The 12,047-nt window shown below is 39.6% G+C and overlaps 1 protein-coding gene across 3 annotated transcripts in view; it reads left to right on the top strand.

Annotated features, from left to right (window-relative positions):
• LOC132900432 (adhesion G protein-coupled receptor E1) overlaps positions 1-7,107 on the top strand; it is a 76,578-nt gene extending 69,471 nt beyond the window's left edge. For all 3 annotated transcript variants that reach the window (XM_060942522.1, XM_060942523.1, XM_060942524.1), the window contains one exon: positions 125-7,107. In XM_060942522.1, the coding sequence (XP_060798505.1) occupies positions 125-166 (42 nt within the window). In that variant the 3' untranslated portion in view covers positions 167-7,107. The remainder of the gene's footprint in view (positions 1-124) is intronic.
• Positions 7,108-12,047: the final 4,940 nt, after the last annotated feature.

Consider the following 12,047-nt stretch of genomic DNA (forward strand, 5'->3'; position numbering starts at 1 on the left):
GCAATTTCTCAGCACAGACAATGCTCTAACAGAGAGCTTGGGTTGAGCCTTTGAATATGACCTGAATGAAAAATTTTTTCTAGTCTAAGTATCAAATAAACTTTCTGAACTTCTGTCTCCGTAGGGCTCCAAAAGCACTCACAACACAGGAGAGTCACGGATCTGAAGCAAACAAACCTTGGGCGAGTCTTTATATGACCTTCACATTCAGCATAAGCTCATCTGTGAATTAGCTGCTTTCTGATTCTGCTGTAGTAGTGTTGTTGTTGCTGTTGTTGTTGTTTGTAACAACAAAGAGCTTGTACATCCAAATCCAAGTCGAGTCTCAGGTTAGCAGATCTCAATTCAAATTAATCTCAGGCTCTATTTTTTACAGAAGAAAAATAGAAAAATAATAATCTGCTACTCAAGTCAAAGTCCTGTTCTGGTTCTGGCTTCATTAATGAACTTTCCTTAAAGCTAGACTGCCTTTCAGATTTTTCAAGTATAGGTCATAAAAAGAAGTTTCCCTGACACCGAATTATTTTTGTTTAGTGGACCAAAAGCTACCGAATTCGAATCACAGACTTCCAATTTTATTAGTTTTTTTCTACTAGAGCAATTAACAAATTTAGGGCCACATGGCCTGAAATTCTCCACTATTTTTTCCTGCTTCATCATGACCCAATTCAAGATACTGTCATGCATCACGTGGTGGGCTTTCCCTGTTCGCGCAAGGCATTGTGGAATACAAATTTGAAACAGGAGAGAAAAATGGAGGACGTGATTGTGCGAATAAAATGTGAAAGACCGACTTCAGTAACAGAAAGTGAGAGGAAAAGACGTTATGTTATATGCGAAGGAAAGGAAACGCAGGACCAAACTAATAAATATCGGCGCTCAGCGAGCACCTCGGTGTGATCAGCTGTTCGTTTAGCGACAGAATGATGGAACTGTCAGTGCACGCTCAAAGGGAAACCTGTAGATGGCAGTAATGCAACACTGTGGATGCCAGCTGCTGTAAAACCCAAAAGAAGAAGGAAAAGAAGAAGGTAAACCTGCACATGCACACATGGACTTCCTCTGTCTGCTTGATTGTGCAAAGCGAACGATTTCATACATATTATTTGCTCAGGAATCCCCTCAAATTAAATAACTTCCCAACCACAGAATGACCTGATATTTTGTGAGATATTACAGAAATAAACATATATCATAATGACCAAATTTCAGCGGGAACTAAATTTCACCGATTTTATGAAATCGAAAGGCCGTCTAGCTTTAAAGTAGGCTGTAGAAGCAGATGTTATGTTCAATATGTAAGGAATAAAATACAAAATAATCAACAAAATTTGACTGTTACCACTCATATAACTAGCACTTAGCAGACACTCTTATCCAGAACAATATACCCAGAGCAGCAGTTGGGGGTTAGGTGCCTTGCGCAAAGGAACTTTAGCTATTCTTGTTGGTCCAGAGAATTGGACTAACAACCTCTTGCTCCCAAAGCTGCTTCTCTAACCAGTAGGCCATGGCTTCCCCATAGTTGATTAGGTTCCTATAACAGCATAGGAAGGTGTTTTATTCTTAAACATTTTTTTACTCTTTGATTCTTCTTATTTTATTCTTATTTATTCTTTTATTCTTATTATTTAAAATGAAAATCTTATGAAAATTTTCATTCTTTTATAATCTCATAGTTGATCATTTTCCTATAACAGCATGTGAAGGTCTTTTATTTCTCTAAGACAACAGCAATTTGTCAATGACTATTTAACAGTTATTTCATTTACAACTCGATTTCATGTAATAACTGTTCAATAGTCATTGACAAATTGCTGTCAAAAAGTGGAATAACTGTTTTATTCCATCCACATTCACTGGATTTTGAGAAATGGGCACATATGTCAACCTTTAGTTACCCATGCCCTTACAAAATCTATACTTTTCCCTTACATACCGGTACACCCACGAGAAAAAATTCCAATATATAATCCAAAGCACCAATTGTTTTATTCCACATTATACACTCCTATTGTAATAGGCATATTTATCACACTGCATCAAGTTAAAGGGATCAAATAAGCATGTCTCATCTCATTATCTCTAGCCGCTTTATCCTGTTCTACAGGGTCGCAGGCAAGCTGGAGCCTATCCCAGCTGACTACGGGTGAAAGGCAGGGTACACCCTGGACAAGTCGCCAGGTCATCACAGGGCTGACACATAGACACAGACAACCATTCACACTCACGGTCAATTTAGAGTCACCAGTTAACCTAACCTGCATGTCTTTGGACTGTGGGGGAAACCGGAGCACCCGGAGGAAACCCACATGGACACGGGGAGAACATGCAAACTCCGCACAGAAAGGCCCTCGCTGGCCACGGGGCTCGAACCCAGACCTTCTTGCTGTGAGGCGACAGCGCTAACCGCTACACCACCATGCCACCCCCAAATAAGCATGTACTGAATAAAAAGAAATTTTAGATCCCAGGTAAAACAACTGAATTAAAAAGGACTATATGTACAGTCAAGTAAACAATTATCTACTAAAGAGAATGACTGAACTATAAACTTAATTATTTAATATACATTGCATCAGTAATACCAGAATTATTGATGTAAATTTTGCAAATAAAATGTATTAATATTAAATAGTTCATAAAAATTACACAAAGTTCTATTTGACAAGGGTTGACATCACCTACAATATTACATTCCACCAAATAAAATTACTTGAAATATAACAGCAGTACTAAGTAGGTATGTTAATTAAAATAGTAGGTTACATGGAATAAATTATAATCATGTCAAACAGTAAATGAAGGTTAGTAAAAGTTCCATTTGAGAAAAAAGTGTTGGCACCACAAGCAGTGTTCGATCCAACTAAAGATGACTGAACCACATCAAGTATATTATGTAAACAAGGATAAGTGAAAATATTAATAAATTATGAAGTTAAACTGAAAATCTTCCCAGTAATTTATAACAAGAATTTAAATCTTATTCCTTTTTGGAGTGTTCCTTGTTGTACAAAGATGTTGCAGATTTGGCACTAGCTATAATATCACTGCTTGGGTCGCAGTTGTAGCTCCTCAACACAGTTCATTTCAATTTGCAGATATGCAGTTAAGTGTCTGCAGCCATATTTTTTTCTGTACTCGGTATGAATTTTCCTAACCAATGAAAAAGCCCTCTCACTATCTGCATTGCTATGTGGGAGGCACAGCAAAGCAGTAAAAAGTTGTTTCAGCTTTGGAAACCTGGCAACACCCAGAGCAGTTTTTACATTGAAGACCTTTCCCCAATGTACATCTATTATTTTCCTGGTCAATAAAAGAAAATCAGAGCACGGCAAACATGTAGATGGCGTTAAATCGCTTCCATCCCCTACTACACATTTTGGAGACAGGTTACCAACGGTCGTTAATGGAAGAAGAAACCTTTATTTGTCACATGCACACTTCAAGCACAGTGAAATTCATCCTCTGCCTTTAACCCATCTGAAGCAGTGAACACACGCACACACACCCAGAGCAGTGGGCAGCCATAACAGAGTGCCTGGGGAGCAGTCAGGGTTAGGTCAGGTACCTTGCTCAAGGGCACCTCAGCCCTAAACCGCCCCACGTCAACCTAACTGCATATCTTTGGACTGTGGGGGAAACCGGAGCACCTGGAGGTAGCCCATGCAGACACGGGGAGAACATGCAAACTCAAGTCAAGTCAAGTCAAGTTTATTTGTATAGCGCTTTTAACAATAAACATTGTCACAAAGCAGCTTTACAGAATTTGAACGACTTAAAATATGAGCTAATTTTATCCCCAATCTGTGGCGACGATGGCAAGGAAAAACTCCCTCAGACGACACGAGGAAGAAACCTCGAGAGGAACCAGACTCAAAAGGGAACCCATCCCCATCCGGGCAACAACAGACAACATGACTATAACATTAACAGTCCTAACAAAGTCAGCTTCGTTGATGCTATAAACCCCCCACCGACGGAAACCCGAGTGCAAAACCGTTCACGACAACTGCAGTCCCAAAGTCAGCAAGTCAACTGTAGTCCTAAAGTCAGCAAGTCAACTGCAGTCCCCAGCCACAAAAGCACCACTGCAAGAGTCCAGAGCGTCTTCCAGGCGCGACCCCCAATTGTCCACATGGGGCCGCCCTCCACAGGAGCGATGCGATGAGACTCCAACCAGATACAGGGCACCAGGATGGATCAGGCAGGTCCGAGGAGCAGAAGAGGCCAGCATCTCGATCCCAGGACCAACATGTAACTCAGAGGGACAGATTTGGGGGGGGAGGGGGAGAAGAGAGAGAAAACACAGGTTATTAGGTATGCCCAGTGTCACCTGAATAAGTAGGAACAGTATACATATTGCACTGAGTACAAGCAGGGTCTCCGGCAACTAACTATGACAGCATAACTAAAAGGGGAGAGCCAGAAGGTAACACAGGCATGAGGGAGCCCCGGGACATAAAGCAGCCAGCCACTATACCGTCAACAAACTCGAGTGAGCAAGTGAGTGGGGACTGACAAACTCCACACAGAAAGGCCCTCGCTGGCCGCAAACCTAGAACCTTCTTGCTGTGAGGCGACCATGCTAACCACTACACCACCATGCCGCCCACCACTGTTACCACCATTACTCTTCATTCAATACTTTTCCAGTTTACTGACGAATGGGTGTTGGTCATCTGTGTCTACATATAATGTCTATCAGCAATTTAAATGTTTAGGGAAGCGAAACCAGAAATCGCCGGGTAACTACAGTTGCCGTTGTATAAACGGCGACTCCCAGTATCGCCTCCCAAAATTATCATCATAATGGAGGAAGCTTTCCTACATGCAAACAGTAAAAACTTAAAATAAATAAATAAATAAATAAATAAATGTAAAAAAAAAAACAAATGCTTTCCTGTGCGGTCTTTAAATCGGGAAACTTTTTTTTTTCACTAGTTGCGAAAAATGGTCTGCCACAGACGGGGGGATGTTGTGTTCCATGAGAAATTGACAGAACATAACTTGTGCAGCCATCACAGAAGTCTGGGCAGTCTGAGCCGATGTACTTAAATGACCAAGAAAATCACGTGCAACTATAAAACCACATAAATCGAAAATAGTTCTTTCTGGGCATGCGTGTTTAAAAAAATAAATGGTGGATGCTAAGAAAATTTTCTCGGAGTAACGGAAAAAATCTCTGATACAAAATGTAATTTTCCCGTATGAAAATCAGCGTATGCCGTATTAGCCAAAAAATTGCATTTTCCCGTACAAAATACAGGGAAACCGTATTACTTGACATGTATGAATGGAGCATTTTTTTTTTTTTTGCAAATTCGATAAATAAAAACTTTATACAAAATGTCCGACAAAATAATTTCCGCTAAGGTGGACTTCTTAAAAGCCTATCGATGGCTGCGTGAATTGACTTTAGTGTTGTGTTTTTTGTAGAAAGTGCCGTCTTGCTGTTGTGCCGACTTATAGAATAGCTTTAGACGTTTATTTAATTCTTCCTTGGACATTTCAGTTCTGTAATTTTCAAACTTCTTTGATCTTTTGAACAAGTCTAAAAAAAAAAATTCAACAAATTTTAATGCTTAGAGATAAAGAATGGAAACAAACCGGCGAAATGACGAGCAATTTGTGAAAAATGCTACAATAATAATTCTTCAAAACTAAAAAAGATACATTCTTCCCATCAGATACTTTTTTTCAATACTTTTTGCTTTTTTGTTGTATTTTGGGGGGGTTTTGTTTTCAAGTCGAGTTTTTATTTCATCATTAGTTGGTTCAGCAACACGCTGCACCATTTTGTTTTTCTCTACTCACAGTATAAGAGTTGATATCCTAGTAGTAGAGTAGCCAATCAGAGCGCACGATTGCTCATATCCAGTGAATGTGAATAGAATAAAATATTTTATTTATAAAGAATAACACATGTATTGTTGAGGAACAGCCATGGAACATGTCAGGAATTTAGTATAGCAGCTATAAACAGTGGATCCCTCACCGGTCTCTGTTTTTTCTTTCTTTCTTGAAGTTAATAAGACATACAAATGCAGCGTGTTAACAAAAAAACCTTAGTTACAGTTCAGTATCAGTCACAAAGCATTGATACTGGAGACTCCTTCCAAAAACGTTTATTAAAATTGGTTTATTTAAAGTTCAATTGTATGGTGCATCAGCTATACAAGTCCATGTGTTGCTATAGAAACAATAACGTATTATTACATGTGATCAACATGTAATAATCTGACCAATCAGAATTCAAGGAGAATGAATTGTAGTGTAAAGGTGAAATACTGATTTATAGCCCAAAGATACAGAAAGGATTGGCATACTCAATCACAGATACATGCCTAAAATTTTGATCAGTACACCGTGTGTGTGTGCATGTGTGTGTGTGTATTCAGGAAGGACTAACTGGGATGATCTAAAATTAAAATTAACCAAATAAGGGTCGCCCTCATATGATTGCTTTTAGTTAAACACGTTCCTCATTAATGCATCTCAGGAGCAGCTTTGAGATGATGAACTGCAGTTTTATCACAAATGAAACAGATTAAAGAGTTGAAACAGGAACGTGTTATTATTACTGTCCCAGGCTTAATTTCTTTCACAGAAATTGAATTGAATGTATTTATAAATGTGTGTGTTTTTTTTTAAATGATGTACACAATTTAAAATAAATTTTAAATAGTTTTATTGTAATATTTAATGCTGAGCTTTAATTATTTGAATGTTACTTTGGTATACTTTTCGATGCAATATTGTCCGGATGATTGCTAACCATAGGACAGTACTTCTAAGCTATTAAACAGATCTGTGCCTTGCTTTCTTTCAAGGATTTATTTTGTATTGTTATGGCAATATTCAGTCTAAATATTGCTATCATGCAAATCGAGCTGGTGTTATGGTGCTGTGAGATATGCTGGTGATAATGACATCACTTTATTGCTTGAGGAATGAAATGTAGGTGCTGATGGTGGTTTCAGATGTAATGTAAAGAGAGATGTTTTTACTGCTATGTTTTGTCAGGTACATTTTGGTTCATTCTGCTCTCTTTCAAACAAAAATAAATGATGCACTTTTAAAAAATAAAAAATTTGGCATGCACAACTGTTAACGTGCTGAGTGTAATGTTATGAGATCAAATTCTTTATGTAATAATAATAATGTTTTTATTCTGTTTATATGAATGGGTGGATGAAGGGTAGCTCATGCTTCGCCTGAGATACAGTATTGTGCAAAAGTCTTAGGCACCCTATTATTTTTCTTTTTCATACTAACTTTGTTATATATTTCTATTTTATGATTTCTGCATTCATTCTCATCTCATTATCTGTAGCCGCTTTATCCTGTTCTACAGGGTCGCAGGCAAGCTGGAGCCTATCCCAGCTGACTACGGGCGAAAGGCGGGGTACACCCTGGACAAGTCTCCAGGTCATCACAGGGCTGACACATAGACACAGACAACCATTCACACCTACGCTTAATTTAGAGTCACCAGTTAACCTAACCTGCATGTCTTTAGACTGTGGGGGAAACCGGAGCACCCGGAGGAAACCCACGGGGAGAACATACAAACTCCACACAGAAAGGCCCTCGCCGGCCACGGGGCTCGAACCCGGACCTTCTTGCTGTGAGGCGACAGCGCTAACCACTACACCACCGTGCCGCCGATTTCTGCATTATCAAGTCAAAACATTACAAAAACATTTTAGAGTTCCAAACGTTCAGGGTTTTTTTTCCAGCACAAAATTAAATGTTACAGAAAAAAATGTTTGTATTTGAGCAGCATATTACATAAGAGAGCAATTTTCAGATTAAAAAAGAAAACAAACAAAGGCTACTGGGTTTTGGTGCAAAATGAAGACGTGAGTGTGACAGTCATTGTGTCCAGAAGAACTGTGGATGGCTCTAGAAGATGTTGAGAACCCTATCAACACAGGTTCTCAACATTTTTTGCTCCATTAAGACTTAAATTATTCATACATAAAAATCTCTCCTATACACATATACTGTATTTCATTATATTTAATTATACATTAAAGGTAGACTGCCTTTCAGATTTTTCAAGTGTAGGTCATAAAAAGAATTTTCTTTTTATGATACCCAGTTATTTTTGTTTAGTGGATCAAAAGCTACTGAATTCGAATCACAGACTTCCAATTTTATTTGTTTTTTTTTTAAATAGAACAATTAATGAATTTAAGGCCACGTGGCCTGAAATTCTGCACTATTTTTTCCTGCTTCACCATGACCCAATACAAGATACTACATCATGCATGACGTGGTGGGCTTTCACTGTTTGTGCAAGGCATTGTGGGATACAAATTTGAAACAGGAGAGAAAAATGGAGGACGTGAGTGTGCGAATGAAATGTGAAAGACTGACTACAGTAACAGTAAGTGAGAAGAAAAGACGTTATGTTATATTCGAAGGAAAGGAAACGCAGGACCAAACTAATAAATATCAGTGCTCAGCGAGCACCTCAGTGTGATCAGCTGTTCGTTTAGCGACAGAATGATGGAACTGTCAGTGCACGGTCAAAAGTAAACCTGCGCATGCGCACACACACGGACTTCCTCTGTCTGCTTGATTGCGTGAAACGAGCGATTTCATGCCCATTATTTGCTTTAATCCCCTCAAATTAAATAACTTCCCAGCCACAGAATGGCCTGATATTTTGTGAGATATTACAGAAATAAATATATATCATAATCAGGGCCGTTGACAGCTTTGGCTGGGCCCGGGACAAAATAATCTGAGTGGGCCCCCCCCCCCCCAAATAATCTGAGTGCCCCCCCCCCCCCCCCCCACACACACACACACACATACGCGCGCACGCACATCGCCACACAGCAACCACCCACACCCAACCCCTCTTTTTTTCAGTGTATTTTTTGTCTTGTTTTTCATAAACGTCCTTTCCGTACTCGATTTAGAATGTTACAAAAAAAAATTGACACCCTCCCAACCACGTAACATTAGCCTATCTGACCTGGGGGCTGACACGTTTATTACGGATAAACCAAAAGGATTACAACATTCCCTGGATATAGAACTGGACCGAGAAGATTTCAAAATCTTAACGTGTAAGCAACAACAATAAAACAGAGGTTGTTTTATTCATTTAGGGCTTATTAGGCTACTTTCATTAATTGCGCTTTTCATACAGGCCTATCATTTTTCACTTGAGCAAGGGAATTGTTTGAAGAGTATCCAGTCTAAGCGAAAGTTTAATGTTTTGCAACAGACTAACCTCAAAACACCCCATTTATAGCCCATTCGTTACATTAAACTCTATCTAGCTGGCAATTTCACATGCCGTCGTATCTACACGGGATGATTTCCAACAAAATAAGGTTTACTTAACAAGAGGCAGCGTTCCACGGGCTTTCAGCTAACCGGAGTCCAGCTCAGCGCAGCTCAGCAAGCGTGCCTAAAACATTTGGATATGATTGCAGGCCAATGTGCTATTCTTTGCTTCATTGAGATATATGCAACACAGTGTTATTAAACCGATATGTTTATGAAATAATTCAATGCCCTGTGCATTTCAGTGTTCACTCAGTGTACCCTGCTATCCCCTACTTTATAATTATGAATGGCGCGTCACGCATGCTGGGGTTACATTACGGGGCTGGAAAAAAGTTATCTGTGTCTTACCTGGCTCAGCTGCCCCACTGCCTTCACCACCTGCTGCATCATCTGAATCTTTTCTAAAATATCTATGCAGTGAGCCCCTGAGGCTCTTGGCTTCTTCATCTCTTTTTCTCTTTTCTTTTCTTTTCTTTGCTCCTGACTTGTGCATGTTGGCAAACGGGCTTGCACGCTTATTGTCGAAGCGTTATGATGGAATAGTGCCGTGTTATTTGGCGACTTAATCAAAGACCAAACCATTTCTGCATTAGGGGTGGTAGGTGGGTTCTTGAATCTATTTTTGAAGACAATAAAGGCAAAAGAACCAGAAATCATTCATTGAATGCAAATATAGCACATTTTTCTCCCCCAGATCAACACATTTTGAAATGAAACAGAATGATTAATGGCATCTTCATGAGGGACCAGTTCTGGGCCCCCCCTCATGCCTGGGCCCGGGACAAAATACCCGGTTGTCCCCCCCTGTCGACGGCCCTGATCATAATGACCACATTTCAGAGGGGACTAAATTTAATTGATTTTATGAAATCGAAAGGCCGTCTAGCTTTAAGGGGGGTGGGGGTGTTTACAATGGTTCATTCCACACACACACACACACACACACACACACACACACACACACACACACTTACCAATGCATTAATGAATCACTGTGTGCAAAAGCCTGAAACCTGGAACACTATGCACTTACCCTACACATCTAATCAGAGGACTGGGCTTGTGTGGCACACTGCACCTTATTGAAGTAAATCCAATTTGGATTGCTATTTTATTTTGATGCACACAAGGACACTAACCCTGATTCACTAAAATCTGTGCTTGCACATGGGACTAACAGTTCCACAATTATCACATGCAAATACTGTATGTGTATCTGTACTGATCTCTACTATATACGATCACATAAAGTGTGTTTACTTAACTTTTGTTTCTAGAGCACTTTGAACAACAGACACTACAGCTTTATAGGAATCAGGATATAGATTCAAATCACTAATCAACAAACCAGTGGAGATGGTGCAGAGGTAAAACTCTGAGGAAGAAACCTTGAGAGGAACCAGATGAAAAAGGGACTCTATCTTCTTCTCGGCAGCACCAGATTGTCAGATCATAAACAATTACAGTACACTGGTATAGAGGGTTAAAGCCAAGCAGTATTAATTGTCTTGAAAAGATGTTTAGTGTGTTGTGAGTCTGGAGATGAGCGCAGATGGACTTTTTTATCTACTGCCACCAAGGACTTTATGCTTTGGCCGAATGTTTTTCAAGAAGATTTTCACTGACAATACTGTAGAGCAGGGGTGGGCAATTATTTTTTCCATGGGGCCACATGAGAAACAGAAAATTTTGTGGAGGGCCGGACCAAAAGGCTGAACTAAATTCTGCATAATATTAATTGTATTTCTTTATATAAAGCAGTAAATAACATTGTTTTTACAAGCTGCTAAGACTGGTAAGAGTGTGGAAAAAACGAGGTTGCCTTACAAAAAATGTCATTTATTCAATCAAATTTCCCAAAACAATGGTTAACAAAACGTGAACGTTTGTACCATTTTTTTTTCAGTCACATTCACCCCAAAACACAATAAAGGCATCACAATATTGTCTTTCTACTCCAAATATCAAGCAAGATACATCATATTATAATAATGATGCCCACATTTGTAGTCTAATAACCTCATTTGGTGTTTTTCAGTTTTTTATTTGTTCAGTGAGAGAAATCTAGTCTCTGTTGGTCTTTAACGAGTGCATCAAAGTCAGGTTGAATGTCTGAGGTGGAGATGCGAAGCACAGCTGACAGATGATTATCGGTGAGAGAGGATCTATACCTGGATTTGTTAAACTTCATCACTGAAAGCATCGATTCGGTGTAGGTATCAGATCTACAGATCGGCTCGGGCTCTGGCGCCTGCTGGTGACGTCACACTATGTGATTGGCTGGATCGTTTGAAGGATGACGTACAAGTTTGTGGTTGGTCTGGACAAATTACGGAAGTAGTTATCGCGGGATTAGGTTTCGTGGAATTTCATGTAGCATGCATTGCGTTTTTGTTGAACACAACTTCAAAATAAAAGCAATGCACATGCAGTCCATGCATGAGGTAAAATTAGAAAATACGTTTATTTTGTAATTTCTAATTAACCTTACGCGGGCCGGTCAGAATGAACCAAAGGGCCGGATGCGGCCCGCGGGCCGTAAAATGCCCAGGTCTGCTGTAGAGCTTGCTACTGGAGCAGCATGCAACCTGAAATATTCATTACATACAGTATGCATACATATTACAATTCATTGATGTTTGAGAACATTCTTTTACACACAGAATCTCACTGAAGGGATGGCATGGTGGTGTCATGGTTAGCGCTGTCGCCTCACAGCAAGAAGGTTCTGGGTT

The sequence above is a fragment of the Neoarius graeffei genome, chromosome 16, assembly GCF_027579695.1.
Source record: "Neoarius graeffei isolate fNeoGra1 chromosome 16, fNeoGra1.pri, whole genome shotgun sequence".
Taxonomy (NCBI): domain Eukaryota; kingdom Metazoa; phylum Chordata; class Actinopteri; order Siluriformes; family Ariidae; genus Neoarius; species Neoarius graeffei.